This window comes from Vespa crabro, chromosome 6, assembly GCF_910589235.1.
Source record: "Vespa crabro chromosome 6, iyVesCrab1.2, whole genome shotgun sequence".
Taxonomy (NCBI): Eukaryota; Metazoa; Arthropoda; class Insecta; order Hymenoptera; family Vespidae; genus Vespa; species Vespa crabro.
The window spans coordinates 11,422,619-11,444,615 of NC_060960.1; the positions used below are offsets into that span (position 1 = coordinate 11,422,619).

A 21,997-nucleotide genomic window follows, 5' to 3' on the forward strand; every position below is an offset into this window, starting at 1 on the left:
AGCCGTGCTCGCATATTCGACGAAGCTTCGCGATCTTTCTTTACAAATTATATTCTCTCAAAGATTATACTTGTGTAAGAATGTCATTTTTATGGGCGCGCCTTTACTTCGTATAAAAGTCGTTTTTAGTTTTTTTTTTCTTTTTCAAATGTACACAGTTTCCTTTTTTTCAACTCGTTAAAATATAATACTAGCCACTATCGATACTGTATATTAACAAACTATCCATCAGTTTGAAATAAGAGGATTTTAGAAATTTCACATCTTTCCTCTGATTTGAAATTCTGCAGTAAATCGAGAGGTAACGCAAATAGGAAAGAAGCGAATGTGTTCTTTCGTGTTCGCGTGCAAATCGTATTTATCAATAAAAATTGAATTCGCGCGAAAGAAAGTCCTTTTTAACTAGCTTTCACAAGTTTTTTTCTTCGTTCAGAGCGAGCGTAATTTCCATCACCTTGATTGTTTCTAAATGAACGAGGGTGAGAGAAGAGATGTTCGAGAAGAGGACGATCGATGAAACGAATAAAAAAAAGTTGATTATTCTGCTGAATGTTACTCGAGCGTTAAGGTGAGACAGAAAGATGGGTAGGGGGAGTCCTTCTTAATAGGCGAGAGCGAGAGCGAGAGAGAGAGAGAGAGAGAGAGAGAGAGAGAGAGAGCTGTCCATTATAGGGAATGTGAGATATTTTGTGGAAGGTCGAAGCGCGTAGCTGGCCGAGCGGTGCGTAACATCGCTTAATAAATCTCACTGGTTATTAGAAGTCCATTCAATTAATTCGTATCTCGACGGAAGCGAGGCTGTGGCAATGCAATTGGCGAGATCGATAGCCCGTGTGGCTCGCTAAAGACGCGCGCACGTACGTGTGCATTTACGTGTATAAGAGCCGTACCAAGGCTCGCACGCGTGTTAAAATACGGTCTGTGAAATTGCGTGCGGACGATTTCATTCGTTTTACGCGACAATCGCATATATAGGTATACATGATACATAGGTATATCCAAGGCCGACGGGTTTATCTTAGAACCTCATCGTATCCAATTCGAACGCGTATTTATATTTATAGCGGTTTACGACTCGTCGAAACGTGTGCCACAAAGTGCACGCGGATGCATCGCTTTCGGCCCATTTTTTGCCTTTTAATGATCCTTTCTCATTTCACCTTACGCAATCAACTCTCGGATCGTAAAGAGTGTTTATATCGATGCAATAATGTTAATAAAAAAAATGATAGAAATTTTTGCCGCTTTACCGATCGCACCTTATATTTGTTAAACGAGAATGAAGCGTTCTTAATATATGACGAATGAACATGAAAAATTTGCGCGATTGGATTTCTATCGAAGCGGAATTTCCGATTGTCGTTTTTTTCTCGTACTTTCGATACGATATACACCTATCATCCATCCATCTATAACTATATACGCGGTTTATATCTACCGAATTCGCCATAGAACTTGGATGGATTTTGAGCTATGTGGCCGTAACCGAGGTAGATATTGTCGCTCGAGCGTGACATCGTCGATATATTTCGTAGTGCGAGTATTTGCAATCGAAGCGGTAAGAATCGCGGAAGCAGAATCGTCGGAAAATCGATCGATCGATCTCGCGAGCGTACACGGACGAACGGTCATCGGCGAGGACGACGGCGACGGCGACGACGACGACGACGACGACGACGACGACGACGACGACGACGAAGACGGATACGATCGATCCGTCCTGTTCTCTCGTTACGAACTAGGTAAATATAACGGCGTTGGCATCGTGCGGAGAAGCGAGCATAAAAGGGTTGCTTCTCTCTCTCTCTCTCTCCCCCTCTCCCTCCCTCTCTCTCTCTCTCTCTCTCTCTCCCTCCTGTACCGGCCATTAACGGATCCGCCGCGGAAAGAATGCAATTACGTAAGAAGTGCGTTTAATCAATCGAACTTTAATGCCGACCGAAAAAGAGAAATCGATAGAGGTGTACTATCTGAGCCGATGCGACAAGAATTTCTACAGCGGACAAATTTTCGTTAGATTTGTGATCATCGGAGGTTTCGCGTTTAAACAAAATGATGTTACGCTTATTAATTTGCTGCATCGAAGATAATGATGAAGTCGCTTGAGAGAGTACGATTTAATTCCTGCAGAGTGCAAAATCAATTTGCCAAGAGAGAATGAGAGAATGGGTCAGCGGGATAGGAAGAGGAGGAATTTTTCAAAGCGGAGCCTGATCATCGGAGATAGCGGACAGCGCATTATTTGCCGAGAGACTCTGGTAGAATTTCGCGAACGAGCCCGGCGCACAGGCCAAAACTGTGTTAATGCGCCGAGAGTTGCCGTATACGAGAGTTGCCCTATTATCTCCGCTATATTACCAACAATGCAATTAGAATTCGTACCTACATACCTACGGTACACGTACCGTACTGACCACGGTGCTTCGACCATGCGCTTCGTGACCGGTAAACCTCTCCCCACTCGGCACTTTTTATTCGACAGTAGGAAAAGGGACAAAAGGACTCTTTGCGATTCGATTAATGTTGACAATGGGACGGAGAAGAAGCGCGCCATGTTTTGCGAAGGAGAGAAGAGTACGAGAAGGAAGATCTCGATTAGTCTAGACAAATATTATATCGTCCTAGAGTCGTGCTTTCTACGACGTGAAAGTTTCGTTAAACTCAATGAGACTCGTGTACAAATATATGGTACGAGACGATCGTGCGCCAGCCGTTTCGATACACTTTGAGCGAGCGCCGTTTTAAGGCCATTGAAAATTCGCCATTGATTGGAAAACGAGCTTCGTCGAATGACGCGCGATGCCTGTGCAAGTCGCGAAAAAAAAGAACAATCGACGGCCATCGAGTGGATTATTCATGATTTTATCGAGAAAAATCTCAAATTTGCGATAGTAAATGGGAATTATAAGAGCCATCGAAAAGGAGAAGAACCGTTCCTGGCTTTATTTTATTTCGCTATTATCGCGAAGCATTTTTTTGTCTATTTTCTTCGGTCGCAACTCTAAATGCACGCGCTCCTCCTCATTGCTTCGTCGTTCCTAAGTGTAACAGAGCGCGAACGATGAGTCTCGTTCTTCGCGTTTTACGTCTTCTCGACGCCGGCCGCGTCGCGTCGTTAAACTCTCGACGCCGCGGTCGCCTCCTCGCCATAACCATAAACTATAGCGATAAGCGTTCGCGATCGTTAGCCGATTAATTTTCTCTTTTTTTCTTTTTTTTCCTTTTTTTTTTTTTTTCTATCCTTTCCTCAAGACTCGGACAAAGCTACGTACGTCTCGACGAGTAGACGAGTTCTCGAAAGTAGACAGCGATGCCGTCTAGTCGCTCGTAAAGTTCATCTTCACTCGTTTGACCCCGATACGAACTCGAAGATTGGCTTCGTTATAATAGAGGCACGACGTTCGTATTCATGATGGAAGGAATTCGTAGATACGCACACTCTCCTTCCTACGTTTGTGTACGTAAACGATATGTATAGTGTACTTAATTAAAGGTGGACGAGTGTGTTGGTACGCAATGTACTCAACCTTACTGTACGTACCGCGTGAGTGCTATCAAGAGTTTACAAGAGCGGCGTGTGCGCGCTCACTTGTACACTCTAAGAGAGAAGGCGTTCGAAGACCAAACGAAAGTGTTCTCACATTTTTCGGAGAGGGTCTGTGCCAGGACGGGCAGTCCTCGAGAACGTCGGAGTCTGTCACAAAAGGGAGGATCCTAATGCACAGGTGTCTGACGAAATGTAAATCTAATATTCCAGCAAAGTTCCCTTTATCGAGAGCAAACCGTTCTTAGCTCGTTTACCGCTTCGATTATCCTTAAATTCGGGTTGCGTCGTGATAGACGAGCCAGGGAAAAGGAAAATTTTCGATCGATTGTTCCATCGAAGACTCGACATAAATTTGTACGAAATTACGTAGACGTTAAAACTTTATATTGGCGAAATGCAAATGCGTATGGGTATGGCGTATCGTTGATGCGGCCTGGATGATTCGGACCGAGGGCTGTCTGCGAGGGCAAACAGAGAAGGGCTCTATTATCTTTAGACAGAGACGGCTCTGTATCTACGCACGTTTTCTTCGAGCAACCTCTCCTTTTCTCCAAGCTCGGTCGTCGCGTTTACGACGGGTCAGCTCTATGACTTCTTAAATATCATTCTATATTATACTACTTATCTCCGTGGATCTATCTGTCAAGGTATCTATCGGCGTGATTGGAGAAGTTGCAGCGCTCATTGATTTATTTAAAATTCAATCGGCCGAGTTAGACAAGATCGGTCGACCGATCCAACTAATAACTAGAAGGATAACAAGTAGATACTCCTGGGAGATTCGACTTTGGCCTATCGACCGAGTTTATCGGTAGTATTAAACGAAATAAGAATAAAACGATTAAAGGACAAGCTACCTTTTTCGCGCGGCTGATCGATCTAGGAGGACGAGAAAATAAGAAACGTTGAGCGGGTTTCGGGAAACGTGGGGCGGGGCTGTTTCGGAGCGGTTCATTTGCGAAGCGCACTCTTTCTCTCTTCATTTCTCGTTCGAGAGATCCGTTTATGGGTGGTACGGCGAACCGAAAAATTTCCTTTTCATAGAGTGGAAGTCTCTCGCGTTGCAAAAGACATCCCGTGGGTCCATTAACCTTTCTCGATGCGATAGAAGAGGAGGAGTAGGAGGAAGAGGGAGAAAAAGGAAGATGGGGTAGAAATAGAGGGGTTGGAAAATAAACAGACGAGAGCTAGGAAAGCGTCCAGGGGTGGTGATGGCGTGTCTGGATATCGATCCTGACTTCCGGAACGTTACCACCGTGGCCTAGCTTTGTCGTTCTCGTTTGCCTGACCCTCTCCAACAACTCGGACTCGCTTTTCTTATTCGAGAAAGACGATTATTAGAGAGCATCATGCCCAAAAATGATCTCCTTCGTTCCCATCGTAATCGTTTATACGAGTTTTTCGTCGCGGATCTTCTCCTTCTACGGTATGTAAAGTCGCTTGCGTAAAATACCTTCCTTTTTCCTACTTTTTCGCATTAAAGAGAACGCGAAACGTAGTATAACGTTCGTAGTATAACGTAATAGCAAGTAAATGAAATATCCAGTTGGATTTAAGATGGCGATCCTTGCTAGTTTAATTTCTTCCTTCCGGAAATCGCAGTGAACGAAAGGAAGGACTAATTCTTATGTTACACGTTGATCGGACTACTTGTATTCCCGTATTTTCTTCCAAGTGCGTAAAAAAAGACCGTGCGGAGAAAGAGAACGTAAAACTCCTGCTCTCATTTCTTAAATAATTACGAGCACCGGCGGAACTCGAAGAATATTCTGGAAAAGTACTTTTTAGCTTTATTTACGTAACCAAGCGAATTTTCCGAGAGGTAATAATACCCTGTAGAATCATAGATTGCACAATTCTTTTTTGTTCCTTCAAAAGAAAGTTTGTATGCTTTTCTTTTCTTTTTCTTTTTTTCTTCTTTGCTGGAATATCCAAGGTACCGAAAGTGCGTTTGATCGAAAAACGAAGAAAAATCGGGTAATACGATGTTAGAACTGAAGGTACCTTCGAAATGTGCGCAACCATCATCATTGTCACCGCAGTCGTAAATTCTAAGCACCGATAAAGTATCGAAATCTGCAAGGCCATCTTCTTTCTCCCCTTTCTGCCCACATATCTCTGTTTCGCGAGCGCGAAGCTTGTAAAAGGATCGCTAATGGAAATCCATGAGAACGAGGCGATAAACCTTCGACTATTATTTCCATCGATCTGGCGTTTTGCCAAAGGAGTATGTAGTTAAATATCTTGAGACATCGTGCGCGTGCATACTGTACGCGCGATTAAGGGGAAAGGCAAACGAGCGCGCGAACGGAAGACGGAAGTTTCGAGTATCTACTCGGGAGGAGGAATTTCGCGTCTTTACGAACGACGATCATCGTGCCGCTTTCGTTCGATTAGCGTCCAGAATGAACCTCTCTCGCCCCAGCCCCCGCCCCCACCCCTCCACTCTCCCGAGTATAACTGGCAGATCAGTCGTTGACTTTTTTAACGCCGATTGAGATACCGCGATAAAAGTAGAATTTCCATTATATATATATATACTTATCGGGAGAGATATTTTCGAATCGCGATCTCTTCTATCCTCTCTTGGATAATATCTTATTATCTTCTTGGCGCTAATCTCAATGCGTTTCAACGGCAGACCGCTTTCCAATTTTTCTTCTCTCGAGTTCGAACGAATAAAAAGACATTCAACCAATCTCCTTTCTCTATTTGCCCCTTGTCGGAGGAAAGATCGATTGATCGAAAAAACGGAGGTAAGAGTAAAGCTTGGCTCTGCGCCACGAAACAAAAGTTTCGTCGGTCCTTATTTTTGCTCGAAAGAAGGAAAGATATACCAGGGCTAATTTCTTTTTCGCCTCCTTTCTAAGTTTTACTGGTACGTTGATCGGCGTGATCCAAATGAAAGACGATCGGTTCTCTCCGTTATCAATTTAAGGGAAATCGATAAGCAAATGCCTGTCTATGACCACGTTTATCATGGATCTCGAGGTATCGTCGAGATAAGCAATTAAAGAAAAATGGGAAAATCGATTAGCAGGAAAGTCTAGAGAGAGAGAGAGAGAGAGAGAGAGAGAGAGAGAGAGAGAGAGAGAGAGAGAGAGAGAGAGAAGCGAGTTTTTTCTTCCTCTTTCTTTTTCTCGAGTTGTCGGCGCACGACGACTGCAGGACAATCGTAGGTTAATTTCACGGTGCGACGAGCCGCATCTCGTAGAAACGAAATCTGACCCAGTTAACTCGCTTCGCTATTACTGGTAGAGTCGCAAAGATGATGCTCCGCACTTGGAAGGACCGAGGAGAGAAAAAAGATTCACGTACCAAAGTACAAAAGTAAAAGATAATATCACGGGAACATAAAGTATAGGCACAAGTACATATATGTTCCTTAATTATGTCTCGGCATAAAGAAAAGAGCGTCTCGTTTTTTCTCCTTTATGCGAAATCATAAATGCCGGTCGAGTCAGGTCTTTCACGAAACTTCCTTCTCTCCGATAAATGTTTTTCAACGGGCACGCGACGTCGTTGAAAAGATGCGCTTGAATTTCACTTCTTTTCAGACGCCACCTTTCTTGACTCATGTTTTCGACTATTCGAAATATGCGATTTACATTAAAACGCGGGACTTATTAAGTTTCATTCCATCCTGGACGACGAGTAAAATATCAATCGACGTTATTTTATCGAAGCCTAAATAAACAATTTTTCTCGTTGAACTCCGTTCCACGATGGAACGAAATATTTGTCTATGAAACGAAACAATTCGAGTAGACCAAATGTAAAATCTGCAAATAATCTCTATTCTGAAGGATTATATATCGCGTGTCTATGGATCGAAAAATAGAGAACGAGAGAGAGAGGGAGAGAGCAACGGCGATTCTTCGGTGAAAATTCCGGAAAAGTCGACGAGCAATTCCATTTATACGCGCTAATCGCTATTACAACTAACACGCGGACTCACATCGATTTTTCCTTGAATCATTTTGCATCGATATTTCCACAGCGCGTATCGTTGAAAATTATAACACTTAGTGACGCGTATCAAGGAGAAGCCATTCCAAGTTGGAACGTAAAGAGGTCCAGCGCTTCTTTCCATCGTTGCGAAAACAATGTCGGTGATATCCATATCGGCGAAAGGAATCGAAAAATAAATATTAAATAATAAATAATAAATTCTATTCGATTATCGTTTTTCAATATCGCGTTATTTACGGTATCATCGCCGTTGGTTATCAGAATTGGATAAATATGATGTTATATCGACGTATACGTCTCCTATTTCGTTTTCATTACGCTCGACTATTTTTGCTTCTTTCGTTTCTCATATCCAATGATCGCGACTGACTGGTCGAACGCTCTTAAGACGTTTAACAGGTGGCAGATTATTCGAATCGAAATGGTGCAAATAGATAGAAAAGAAAAGAGAAGATTCGATGGCAAATTTTTATCTCTTTTCAATATCGAGTAGAAAGTATATAATATAGTTTGCATGGTAAAACTCATCACTTCTTTATGACAAGAGGATGCGATTATCGAGATATATCTTGTAAGGCCTCTCGAAAATCAACGATCTAACTGTGTTACCACAGGTGTAATAGCATTGTTAAAAATTTGTTCGATGACGGTACGAGTCCGCGATAAGCTGTGTCTAAAATGGGATCGCTAATACGAACCGATATGAAGTTTTCTCGAATATCGGATGGGCATTTTTCGGTGCGACACGTCTGCGAGATCTTGCCTCTAGCGATTCTTTCGCATTCGATATCGTTTCCCTCATGACGCTTCGATCTAGTGTCGTTCGATCGTTTTACTTCATTTAATATAATTAACGCCATTTCAGGGAGTAAAACGTAGGAATTTGCATCGATCGTATCGAAAAATTAGCTGGCCATACGCTCGAGAAAAATTGTTGGCAGAAAAACGTGTTGCTAGAGCGAGGTGAGAGCGTACGAGCGAGCGAGAGACAGAAAAAGTGCCATGTGTAACGAAATAACGGAATTTCGTGGCTAATGGACCGTCGGGATAACAAAGTTTTGACTTGATCGTATTACTCGCGGGCAACTCGTTACGTCCTATTTTTTCCGTACCAATGTCGCGCACATTGCGATACAACGTGTTTCATTCGGGATTCGTTTAATCGTTCGCGACATCCTCCTCCGTCTCTTTTGTTCTCGATCTCGTTCTCCTTTCAGCGATACATCGAATTTTACGCCCTTTTTTTCATTCGACTCCGAACATCATCACCTCCCTATCCAGCAATGTACGTTCTCTGTTCCGAGAAGTAATTAGCGACGGAGCAATGTACTTCTTTTTATTTTTCTCTCTTCCCTTTCTCTTTCTCTTTCATCGCCTTTTCGGGGCTTGAAGTCAATCTCGTTAGAATACGCGAGCTTTGTCACGTCCGAGTTTTTGCTAGTTCACGTAATTTCATTGTTGCATTCGACGAGGATGGTATATGCTCTGTCTCTTACCCGGTGTCGATCGGTAAATTATCAATCAAGTTGAAATTTGGTTTTAAAAAACAATGCCAATAGTCAAAAATAATATCTTTCGAAGTCGATTCCGCAAAAAGCGAAACATTGTCCTTCATTAGCGAGTCACATGCAAACGAGAAAAGAGATATGAGAGGAGAAACATGGCAGCCGGCTTGGATGAGGGAGAGGGAGAGCAAATTTACCCGACCATGGATGCAATTAGGCTCGGAGATGAAGAAGAAGAAGAAGAAAGAAAAGAGGGACGTGCGTTCGTAATCTCGAAAAATAAGAGAAAGCAAGTGCGATTTCTTCTTTCACCGACCGACTAAGTTGTATAAACGAGTGCGTCGAGGAAAAAGCGAAGCGCGCGTTCGGCCGAGACAATGGCGGCGTGCTTACTTCTGAGGAAAGAATTGCGAATTGCGAAGAAAAAAAGAGAATCTGCAACAGAGCTCGATGCTTTTCACAACGGTAGAAAAGTTGCGCTGGGTTGCGTCTGAGTTGCGCGCTCTGTGTAACGATTCTCGGATCAAAATGAAAGGGGTGGTACAAGAGGGAGGAAGAAAGCACGGAGTATGGGAGAGACAGAGAGAGAGAGAGAGAGAGAGAGAGAGAGAGTGGGTTGCGATAAAAAGGAGCGCCTCTACAGTCGAAAGATACATTCGAGTTTTCCTCAATGACCGAGCCGCTGCGCCCCCACATCAAGTAACGTCGTACTTTTTATTCCGTGCTCGATGCGTGTCTCCACTGCGGGTTGGCGTCAGGGTTGTATCCAAAAGAGAGAGAGAGAGAGAGAGAGAGAGAGAGAGAGAGAGCGAGAAAGAACAAAGAAAAAGGAGACATGGCATAAAGCACTTGTCGTCGATTAAGCGAGAAACAAGGATCTAGTTTGGCGGCAATCCACTTTTAATCGATTATTTTCAACCGTTTGTCTTTTCTTATTCTTCGCCTTGAAATTTATGTCGTATATCCGACAAATGTCGATCTTTCAAATTGACATTTTGTTTATATTTAAAAGGAGAAAAAAGTGCACGGCAGACGACTTCTCTTATCTCCCTTTTGTCATTTTCCCCCTATTTCGTCTCAACGATTCTCGAGTAAGGAGCAAAACTCGAGTCGAAGAACGTGCCTGGTTATTCGAACGCGCGTACGCGTATCGTCGATCGTCGAAAGGTCGGGACTTTTCGAGTTTCTCGTCGTCGGTCGCGTCTCTTTGGAATGTCAGCCGATCTCATCGACTCTTTTGTCGAACGAAAAGCGACAAAAACGTCTGTCAATCTTAAAAAACTTTTCTCTATCTCTCGAGCGTAGTTAAGTCTTGACTAACGAGTTACAAGTTATGCTCTACGTATAGCTCGCGGACAAAAGTTTTCGATGAAACGAGTCAAACTTCTCGGTTCTCAACGTGTACTATTATTTTTTCCTTTTTCTTTTTTATCGAAAATAGGACCGATAGATCACGTCGTTTAATAATAATCCGATTATATATGTATACGATTGTAATTACTTGCATTTTCACGTCAATCGATCGAGGAAGGAAGGCTAGAGGAATTCGCATTATCGTTCTTTTCAAAGTTTTGCAAACATTTTTCTCGTGCGGTAGTCCCGATAGAATGACTCTCTCTCTCTCTCTCTCTCATGGCCAAGTTGAAATTAAATTCTAAACGGTAAACTTTTCAAGTTGCTTAAAGAAAAGATCGAAAGTAATATCGACATTGCGCTCTTAGTCTCGTCTTTTGTTTCGTTTTTGTCATTGTGGAAATCGCGCAATCGTTTGCAATATTATGTTTTAATATTCGAGCTTAAAGGCTGACCTACCGGCAGAATGATCGTTTGCGAAATTCTTCGTGGTAAAAAAGTCCGAAGAAAAAAGTCGTTAAATTTGTAATCTTATTCGAATAGAACGAATGCGAATCTTTGTACGTATTCGCGGATTTAATAGGAAACGACCGATCTTTATGTCCTATCGAATAGCAATGGCATACGATTCGGTCTCGTGTAATCTAAAGTAATTCGATCTATTGGATCGGTCGTCTTTGCCTCTGTAAGTAGCACCCCGGTAATAGTCGAACGGAGAGAGTACAACTAATTACCTAATTGCTAATTGCCACGGTACCGAGCAAACGAGCAAGCACCTTAAACAAATACGCCAGTATATTATAGATCTTTCTCTCTCTCTGTCTCTGTCTCTGTCTCTGGATATATGTACGTACGTATACTGGACATATGTATGTACGAACTTACGTCGCTCGTGCGCGTGCGTACGCACCCATGTTTACGGATGTATACATTGTAGAGCAAATAATACCATTGTCTAGAGATATGCTGCTTTGCATCTTTGGCAACGTCTATAATCTTTTCAATACCGCGAATCGAGGACACGAATACGAGGTATTTTTGGCATCCGCAATTAGCATTGCAAATTTCGAATAGATGACAAACTTGATTCGATGTTAAAACAAAGTGCAAGACTCTTTGTAATTATTTTTTGGCGAATTAATTACATATGTATGTACGCTAAAAAGTCCCGTTGAATATCGTATTCATGGCGGCCTCGAGGGACCAAGAAACAGCGCGAAATTGGGTCGATTTATGCGCTCATAGTTATGCGCTCTTGAATTTATTCTTTTATTATAGGCGCATCCTTTGTTGGTTTTAGCGTCGAGAACGCCTTGATCGAAGACCTTTAATGACTATGTTTCGACTATCTCGCTGTATGGTTTCGTTTCTACGAATTCGCAAAAGTGACATATTAATAATAGCGACGTTCAAAGGCGTCGTCAAAGAGAAGTAGAGGAAGAGAGAGATACTAAAAGGCAACGTTTTCGTACATAGTAGGTCGTACGCATACGCGTCCTGCATGTGTTAGATGCGAAGGAAGAGGAAGTCGGTCGCGCGAACTCTCAATTCCATGCGTGTTTTAGACTCGGACGGAGAACGGCCGTGAGCTTCGACCGCAAGCTCCTTTGATCTGCGCCATTATGCAGCGAAGCAGCTCTTCGGTACTTGCGCGCGCGCGCAAGTACATCTTTTGCGAGTTCGCAGGAAAACCGCAGAAAGCAATTTCGGCTGATAACTTTTTCGATTAGATCTAGCCTCGAGATAGAACCTATTAGTTAAAGAGCGAGTCACCAGGATGAGATATCTTCTGTATTATGTAATCTCTATTTATAATCAATAACAACTTGGAGTTTACGAGAGGGACGGTATTTCTTTTTTTCTTCTTTTCTATTTTTCTCTAGAGATGTTGAATTTTCCTTGGAAAAACGGCTCTTACTTGGAGAAAATCGAAAGAGGATCGAGTTTTATTCGACGAAAATCATTTGATAGTTGTTCCTTTTTCTACGGTAAGTCGTAGGTAACGTACGTCGCACGTGTACATATCTAGGTAGGCGTGCCGTCGTAGCAGGTCCCGAATCGAACTAGCAAACGAGTTCTTTGAAAGTTTCATGTCCCAGGTGATTCTCCGGGCGCCTAGAGACGTCATTACTTTCACATTTCGTACTAGCATTTCGACCGACCGCGTTACCTCGACCTCCTCTTTTCCTTTAGCTACCGCTAAACGAAAATACGAACGAAATAGGCGCGCGCATCGATAAAAGCTCGGACAATAAACAGGAAACTGCTGAGAGAGATCAACTTTACATTATTTATTTCCGGATATCAGGTGTTTTTCTTTTGAGAGAAATTAGTTTTCTAGAGTAGAAATTATAGGAAGCCAGTCGATAAGCGATCGATAATCGCGACAAGTTCGGAACGATGAAAGTAGGACCGGCCCGATTCTTTCTTTTTCTTTTCTTTTCTTTTCTTTTCTTCCACCACCACCATCATTCCCGCCCCTCCCCCCTTCCATAACGGAAGGACATTCCTTCTCAAATTTATCCATATCTTTCCCTCCTGTCCATCTTCTTCTCTTTCTAGGCACAAATAAGCGACGGCTTTTTAAGCATTCTTTCGAGTCGGGTTTTCGTCCCTCTCTTTCTTTCTCATCCAATTAGCCGATATGACAATACAGTCGGACGCGCAGGCAGACCATTATATCCAGCGAGTCTGAAGTGGCAAGTTTGCGCGAATTGTTGTCATTGGTAGCTGGTAGAAACGTCATTAGGGATCTCCATAGAGATAGAATTACACGTCTGCTTGGCTGATAATTGGAAAGCTTGCGAAACGACCAAACAATAGAAATTACGTTTCTCAATTTCGAGCCATCGACGAAGCTTCGATCATGCACCATTATTATTTTCCCCAAGCTCGTGACTTAAAAAACAAATATTCCTTTTCCTTCCTCCCTGAGATCAGAAGAGAATCGCCGATAGGTCGTCGATAGGAAAAACGACTATAATGATCGTCGAATAGATCGGTTATTTGTTTTCTCTTTCTCTCCTTCTCCTCTCGTCCTCTCGTCCTCTCGACCTTATCGATCGAATCGTACACACATATGTACATACGCGTCGTGCAACTAGAGCAAATCATCCGTTGTATTCGATTCTATTCTATTCGTGGGAAAAGCGGTAAGAATTGAAAGAGAAGAGTTAATTATCGTCGAGACATAATAGAGACCGGTTCGACATAATTTCTCCTGATAAGCGAAGAGAGAGAGAGAGAGAGAGAGAGAGAGAGAGAGAGAGAGAGCGCGCGCGCGCGTGGCTTCGATGGTCCGCTGAGCTATTTCGAAGGCGCATACACACTCTCTGGTCTGGTTATTAACGTGAATTGGCAATTTAGATCGCACGATTGCCGATACGAACCAGCGTCCACGAATGCCCCGAGAAATGGCTCTTCGTACGCAGTATGTACAGCGCATGCATACTGGCGCGTTATACGACGCGACAAATGGGCGTCGTTACGAACAGCGTTAACGAACAGAGGGCCCAGCCTGACCCTAACAACGGCAACTCTGCTGCGCTACTCCTTGTCACGGCTTCGGCAAATTTATATTTCTGCTTGTTTTTCCGCTTAATGAAAAATACTTCGACTATAATGCCACACGAGTTTTCCCTCTTTCGAAGAATTTGAAAAATTATCATTTCGTTAGTTTTTCTTACGAAGAGAATTATTAAGTTTATCCGTCTTAACGAAAAATGAGCAACGAATCGAAGCGAAACGTGTAGTGTCATTTGACAATCAGTTGGCACGACGAAACTACCGATTGTTCTCTCGCTTAAAACAATGGCCTTATCGGAAGCATATTTTCTCGATTTTAGCGAGAACGCGCGCTTCCTCGAATTTTGGATAATTCGGCGCGTACGCTCAACGTGTACGTTCTACGTGTACGTTCTACGTGTACGTTCGACGATATTTAACGCTCGTGCCATCGTGTTTTGGTATCGCGTAGCAGAGACGCTCAACCTCAAAATCAGTTTACTCGCCAGCTGTGCCGCATCATTACCGTTACCTCTGCGGCAACAGTAGTGCACATTCTCCGTCCATGCATCGAATCATCTTCGAAAAGTCCCCGACGATACTACCGTGTACGTGCTTTCGGAAGTTTATCATTATCGTGCGCCCGCCTATCCCCCCTAAATAGAGATCTAGCAGCACCTATCTAACGACGTTAATCCGCACGTACCTACACGTACCATAAATGGATTAACGAAAGGATAAGTCGTCAAGTGTTCTCGACGATAGGACGCGCTACGTTTCGACACGTTTTCTCCTCTCTATGATTCCTCCTCTTTTTTCATCCTCACAAAAAATGCAATTCCTCCTTTCTTCCTTTTCACCGGTCAATTTATAAAAACTCGACGGAGAAAGGCGGAGTCATATCGGCGGATAGCGCAAAGAAGGTGTGCAAAACCAAAGGACCTCGTCGGACGATAGAGGAAAAGTTGAAGAAGGAAAGAAGTTTTGTACAAAGCTTTGTTCGTCCTGACGGATAGAACGGATTAAAGGGATTCGTTCGTCCAACTCGTCCGTCTCTCTAATTCTAATTTCCTAACCCGAATTGTTGTTCCTGGTTACACCGAATGCGACGACGGATTCCGTTTCTAGCCGTTGGAGACGTAGAAGAAAGACCGAAAGAGGGTGGGTGAGCAAATGGAACAAGCTTTTATACGGCGATACATACCCACACAAACGCGCGCGCGCGCGCGCAAACATCGTTTCATTCTCCATTTTGGCTCGATGCACACACCGATGGCACTAGCCGTGACGCTTTTATCTGCAAAATCCAAAAAAGGCCGAAACACGACGATGCAGCTAACGGAATGCATCGAGAAGAGATAGACGGATAGATAGATAGAGAAAGGCCTTCATCGTGCACATGCAGGAGCAAACTTGACCCTTTGCAGCGCTTTGGATTCGTGGATGTGGATGGTTTAACTCATGGTTGAACCGCAGACCAAGGATGCTTTTATCTTTTTTTAGCCGGATCATCAGGTCGACGGATCATAATGTCACTTCGAGATGAAAAAGCTGGATCGTCGCATTGATTTCGTTTATTCTCTCCTCTCCTCTCGATCGTCCACCTACTCGTCACAAGCTAAAAGTATTAATATCCGTCACTAAAATCGCCAACTTGCAAGGATATGGGAGTAAAATGGGGAAATGGGATGTTGTTCGCGTCCACATAGCGGAGAATCGTCGAAGCGATTCATAATTAGCCGTAGCTGGACGTTGACTGCCAGCGCTAACGGGTTTTCATTAATTTCATTACTCCTCTTCGAGTAGATCGTGTTTGCAATTATTTCGAGTAGTGTCACGGCCTAGCAAAGAGGTCGGTCTAGGCAATAAAAAGAAGCGGCATAACGCACAAAGGAAGGACAATCGGACGGGGAAGGCAAGAGAGAGGAAGGAGAAGAGGAAAATTGTCGTCCAACGATACGTTCGAGAAATCTAATTATAATTAATTACGTAACCATGCTGTCACGTCCAAAGAAATTAATTAGAAATGATGAGGAGCGGGCGGTGAACGTCCCATCTTAGCCGTGGTGTATTCAACCGTGGGGAAATAAAGAAAATGGCGAAAAGGGAGAGGTAAGGTAAGGCAATCGGTTGGAAAATGAGGTGAAAAGTAGTAGCGCTGATCGCGAGATTAAAGGGATTACGGCGTTGGAGGGACGACTGTTCTTTTGAGATGGGGGGAGAGGGAGAGAGAGAGAGAAAAGGTGGCGGCGGGGGCGACAGCGGCCTATAGTCCGATATTGATTTAGCGCGATTTCGAACGAGCGTAATCTTCTTATCGGACGGCGCTCGATGTTTTATATCCCTCGTGCAATTTGTCCGCGAAAGCGGCTTGGATGGCAAAGATAACGAAGCTCCGATCGATGGGCATATAACGGGTGTTACGGCGAGTACGGCGAGACTAGTCGACGCATCTCGTAGGAATGTACGAGGAGGAGAGATAATCGACTACTCTAATCTGCGTTAGATCGCAACTTTGTAGAAATTTCGACTTGGTCACACCCTATAGAGATACGCGTAGATAGATTGACGAAAGGACCGCTTACAAGCCAAGTACCACCCTCCTCGTATTTCCAACTATCTATTTGTTTTCTCCCGCTTCTAGCGTCGTTTATCTTCTTACGTGGTCGTCGTCGCGTCGCGACGCGACGGTTTATCCGGTTCTTGTGGAGGCGCGCGTGCGCATCTTTCTCTTCGTTCGACGATCCCGCCGGTTCGTCCATCGTACTCGGCGCATACCGTCGCACTCCACTCATACCCACCCCACCCCACCCCCCCCCCTCCTCCTATCGAAAGATCTACGCACGTATTCGAATGCAGATTAGCGTACTTATACGCCTATCTGGGTATCGCCCTCTTCTCCTCGATATCCGCGCGTCTACTTACTTCACGTCTACCTTACGCGCAATCGATCCGTACGGGCTCATCGTTCCGTATCACCATGTTGTGCTCTGCTTCTTTCAATTCTTAAAGATTTTTCAACTCAAAAGTCGAGATCGGACTTGAAGAGATGGGCTAAGAAGCTCGTTCCAGAAGAACAAATGGACGCAAGAAAACGGATCTCTCTCGAGTACTCGAAAAGATACATCGACCAAGTTCTTTCTCCTTTTCGGCCCTTAAGATATCGAAGAACTTATTCGCGAGAAGACGCCTCTTCGCTCTTAAACCCGTTGAAAAAACTCGTACGACCTGACAATTTTTTACTTTTTTCCTCTTTCACTACTCTTCTACTACGTCCGAGAAGTTTAATGGTTATTGCGAGAACCAAGAGCACGTACGTATTTGCACGTACGTATTTTGTGGGGAAAAAGCGCGATCGAATAATATTCAATCGAATAATACATAATACACCAAGATAAAAAGAACGTTCGTGCCTTTCACATTCTTCATCAACGTTACTCGAGATTTACACGATCGTCTCGGAAAGAACATTTTTGTCCGGTATCGCGAGAACAATGGAATAAGTCTTTCTTTGGCTCTTCCTTTCGTAGCCTTCTCCTGCGACGCGCGAATTAGTACACGCGACATTTCGTAAAGGCTCAGTTTTCTCGTCGTTTCGTCAGGTTTCCCCCCCCCCCCCCATCCCCCGGGAATCCCTCTATTCGAATTTATATCCCCTCCATACTCGACGTTTAATCCCAGCTTGTCGAAAGCGGAAGAGGAAGAAAGAGAAGGGTGAAGCGGCTCGCGTCGAGCGGCATTTCGATAAAGTCTACTAGAGTTGCTTTCGCTCTAGACGAGAAGAAACGATTTTGCGGTGCGCGCGAACGAGCATCGCGAAAGGGTCGAAGGAAGACAAAGTTCGCTTCCTTCGCTTTTTCTTTTGATTTCGCTCGGTTTCTACCTCGCTTTACCTCTTACCAAAGGAATTTACTCGCGTTGCTTTATTATATAGAAACGGCGAGTCTCCGAGTTCTTTTCGTCTCGTGAGATCGGTCCAAAAGGATTGAAATCTCGGAATGTTCTTTTCGCGTAGGAGGGAGGGATCTGCGTCGACCAAGATGTTCTTGGAAAAGAGACAAGAGAAAGGGCTGAAAAGAGGAGGAGGATGGCTCCTTCGTTATTTATTTCTCGGCTCGGTCGTATTTCCCGGTTTACGGATTTTTCTCCGAGAAATCCAGTATCGCGTGCGCTCTCTCTCTCTTTCTCCCCGAGGAGGAGGAAGAGAAAATATCTCGGCGGTGTCTTTCCTCGAAAACGCAAGCCACACTCTTCTTCCGTTCGCCGTTGAACGGCACCCTGGAATACTTTGGTGGAGAAGAAAGAGAAACGACGATATTCCTTCTCACGGGTAAATTACGCGAATGCGATAAGTAACGCACACTACCGACGTCGCTACCGAGAGACTCGTTTGAAAAAGTTTTATCTTTCCGCACCGATTATTTTGCGAATATTTTCACGCTCGAAGGATCCGAGAGCTGACGATATTTTCGTCCTTTCGATCGTGCTCCTACGAAAAGTTTGTAAAATATTTTTTATAGGGAAATAGGAATCCTCTCATTTATCCTCCTTTGTTTATCCGAGGCTATCCTGGTCAAGGAGACCACATCATGGGGTCGTTGGCGTGTAAAGCGAGCGTTCTGCTACCTGTCCTCGCCTTTATTATTTAAGGTATAAACCGCCGCGACGAAGAGCACGATCGCGTGTCCCGCTTGGCTAATCGCGCGCTCTCTCTCTCTCTCTCTCTCTCTCTCCCTCCCTCCCTCCCTCTCTTCCCCTCCCTCCTCTCTTTTTTCCTCTTGAAGCTTTCGCTTGGGGCTCCTCTGGAATAACAATTATATAATAATTAGAGGCTTGCGGTTGAAAACATGTAATCGGTATTTTCGCGGTTTACGAAAGAATTTATTCGTCGGTTGCGCGTATCTGGTTCTCCCGCGAGATTGGTTGTCCGTATTATATTTTTCCTTTTTTTTTTTTCCACGTTAATCACCGGAAAAAGAGTATTAAGCTTACCAGTATTCGCATCATTTTAGCCAACCAAATTGGAGCTTGACCGTTCCGACGTCTCACGCATTGTTTACTCGATAAATGCAATTTCGTCGGTAAAAGTTATCCCTGGACGTTTTTAAAAACTTGACGACACTTGTCCGATAGAAGGCAGAGAGACGAGGTCGCTCGCCAAAGCTCTCCTTGGATTTCGCGTTCGCGATGAAAGATGTAATTCTTTTCGAACAATTTCCGTAGGATTCGTAGGAAAGGTAACTATCTCCTCGGTTTAATTTTGCTTTGAGAACTTCCTATAGAAGTGTAGAATCTGATGATTTATACGTCCTTTGCTCGTCCAATTTTACTCGAAAGTTAACGGAGAAAATCGAAGGAGCGGAAATATAATCTCGCGATTAGAATCGGGAGACTCTAAGGGAAGACTCGAAAAGGAGAAAGGAGCTTTTGCTAGGATCACGATCTCTGCTCTACTTTTCGCGGAGTCTCGCACGTTTAATAAAGGAATTAAAGTGGAAGCAATGACCCGACTAGATCGAGTTGACTCGCCATCGAGACAGATTATAGAGCGTTTTTCTCGTATGGCGAGGAAAATAAGAAGGTCGTCTCAACGATAACATCGATACGTTTGTATATATTTCCTTCCAGTAAAGTATTCTGCACGTATGTAGACGCTGTAGAAAGCAAAAAGCGCCGATATATTTGCACTTTTTACTCGCGCAAATATTACCCGAACGTTTTTCAACGAATGTAATACCGGAATGGTAAATAATATGTACGAAAGAATCGCAAGTTACATATCGGGCCATTTCTGCTCGCGTTTTACGCTTTTAGCCTTACTTTTTTGAAAAGTCCTTGGGAAATTTTGCACGCTGCTATGGACATAATAAATTCTCGCGTTAAGTGCGCGTTTTCGAATACTACGCAAAAATTGCGATCCTACGTAAAAGGTAAAAGCGAAAATGGAGAAATCGAGCGAAAGAGAGATCCTCGGGATACACTTTAAATCGAACGATAGGGGTCCGATCGATGATAGGTTTGCGGGTGACTATATTATGAGAGAGAGAGAGAGAGAGAGAGAGAGAGATGAAAAGGGGAGGATCAAACGGAGAGGATGGTAGGACAATGAAAGCTCGCCGAGCGATCGCGAAAGAACGATAAGGATGCATCCGGTTATCGCTTCCGGTCGATCGAGCGGCTTATCGAAAGCGGCTCCTCGTCGCCTCTGCCGTCGGCGTTGATCGAAACGGCGCGAATAACCCGGACAAAAGCTGAAACGAATCGATTTTTTTTTCTCCCTTCCTCTCCTTCCTATGCGAATTACTTGGTAATTCTTAACGACGCTTGGATCGCGAGTCGTCGAAGATAGATAAAGTATAAAAAGATCATATTTTATTTTCCAGGCTTATCCAGCGCGTCAACACGCCTCACCGGATACCGCTGCTCGTTGTGAGTAATTTTACATTAATCCCATATTCCGTGGAGATCGTATGTACGTTCAGGAGAAAATATGTTGGCGCGCGCGCGCGCGCGCGCGAACTGGAGTCGATCGCGTATCGATCGCACGAGACCGATACCAGAAAAATAAAAAGATTAGTCTCTCTTTCGCTTCGAAATAAAATGAACCTCGAACTCCATTAAATGGATTTCGATGCATCGGGGAACATTGACGAGGACGAATCAACGAGTAGAAATTCGAGTTTGCCGAGTTTCTCTCGAGGAGGCTAAAAGGATGAATGTAATCGAGAAGGAAAAAGGTAAAAGAGTAAGAAGGTAGTAGGATAGTACGGTAGCGAGGTAGCATCTGTAAGAAGTATCGGATCCAGAACGACTGCAATGGAAGACTCGATCCTCTTACGTTTCCCGCTAGGGAAAGTATTACCGAAAAATAATGCTCTTCTCTGGATCCTTTAAAAACTCGGCAAGAAGTAGTTTCATCTATCAAACGAGGACCGAAAATTTCCCATGGAAACAGAGTGGTCGTTCGATTATTCTCATCGAGAAAGCCGCGCGTGAGTCGTAATCTCGCTTCTCGCGGAATATTACATTTTCGGAATATTTTTCGGACCGCCAAGGAACGCCTTCGTATCGATCCTCCTGCACGAGGCCGCGATTTAATTTAATGAAATTAGCAGCGCCGCGGCCGGAAAGATACTTACGCGGAAGCCACATTTTCATTTCATTCGTTTCGAAGAAACGCCTTCGGAGAGTCCAAAGAGAGCGGCCAAAAAAGGGAAAAAAAAAAAAAAAACAGAAAAAAGAAAAAAAGAAAAGAGAGAGCTTCGATTTGTAAGAGAAGACACAAGTTTCGTGAGTTTTCTTGAATTTTTCCTATCTCCGATATAAACCGGACGATAATGCGTTGATATTTTACGACGTCATGCATAATTCATCCCACGGTTTTTACCGCAGACATTCGAGCCGAGCGGCTCGAATACCGATAAACGTAGGTACAGGCGATATATACGTATGTATATGCACGTAGCGTACCTAATACGCGTTTTTTCTTATTTAGTACGGACTTTACGCATTACTCCTCTTTCGAGAGAAGACAAACGCATTTCTTTTTTATTTCTTCCCTTATTCTTCTGCTTATCGCTTGTCGTTTCAACTTTAAAGTTTTTCCAGACCCTCGGTTAGGTTAGGTTACGCGTATGTTACGCTATCCTATGACGCGCTATTCCATGGTTAAAGATTTCCTCAGAGAAAATCGTGCTATTGAATTAGAATCGAGGATATGCGGCGGGATATATCCGGTGCGAAAGGGCGAAAAAATAAAGAGTCTGGAAGAACTCGAGTGGGAGAGAAAGAGAGAATAAACCCCTGGGAAATGCATTGAGAACTCGCTGAAAAATCTTCTCTTCTCTTTTAACGCAAACGACAGAATTAATAACGTGGGATGTTTCAATGATCCCCGCAAGAACCCGAACGGAAGTAACGTGAAATGGAATCATAATATCATTTTCCCTTTTGCCCATCGAACGATTCGCGATATTTCCTTCGAATTGAAACGGAGTCCCTCTGCGAAGTATGGCGAATATGTCGTGAAAAGATCGAGTTTCGCGAGGAAGAAACTGAATTAATACGGTGCGATTAGAAAAGATAGACGTCATTCTTTTTAGACGTGCGTCGATTG

The 21,997-nt window shown here is 43.8% G+C and overlaps 1 protein-coding gene across 9 annotated transcripts in view; it reads left to right on the forward strand.

Moving 5' to 3' along the window:
• Nucleotides 1-21,997, forward strand: part of LOC124424569 (RNA binding protein fox-1 homolog 2) — a 79,816-nt gene that overhangs the window by 2,731 nt on the left and 55,088 nt on the right. For 7 of the 9 annotated variants that reach the window (XM_046963829.1, XM_046963830.1, XM_046963832.1 and 4 more), the window contains exons 1-2: nucleotides 15,962-15,993; nucleotides 20,265-20,310. In XM_046963829.1, the coding sequence (XP_046819785.1) occupies nucleotides 15,977-15,993; nucleotides 20,265-20,310 (63 nt within the window). In that variant the 5' untranslated portion in view covers nucleotides 15,962-15,976. Of the gene's footprint in view, nucleotides 1-15,961; nucleotides 15,994-20,264; nucleotides 20,311-21,997 lie in introns of those variants that run through there. The other 2 variants (XM_046963837.1, XM_046963836.1) reach the window with 1 other exon arrangement.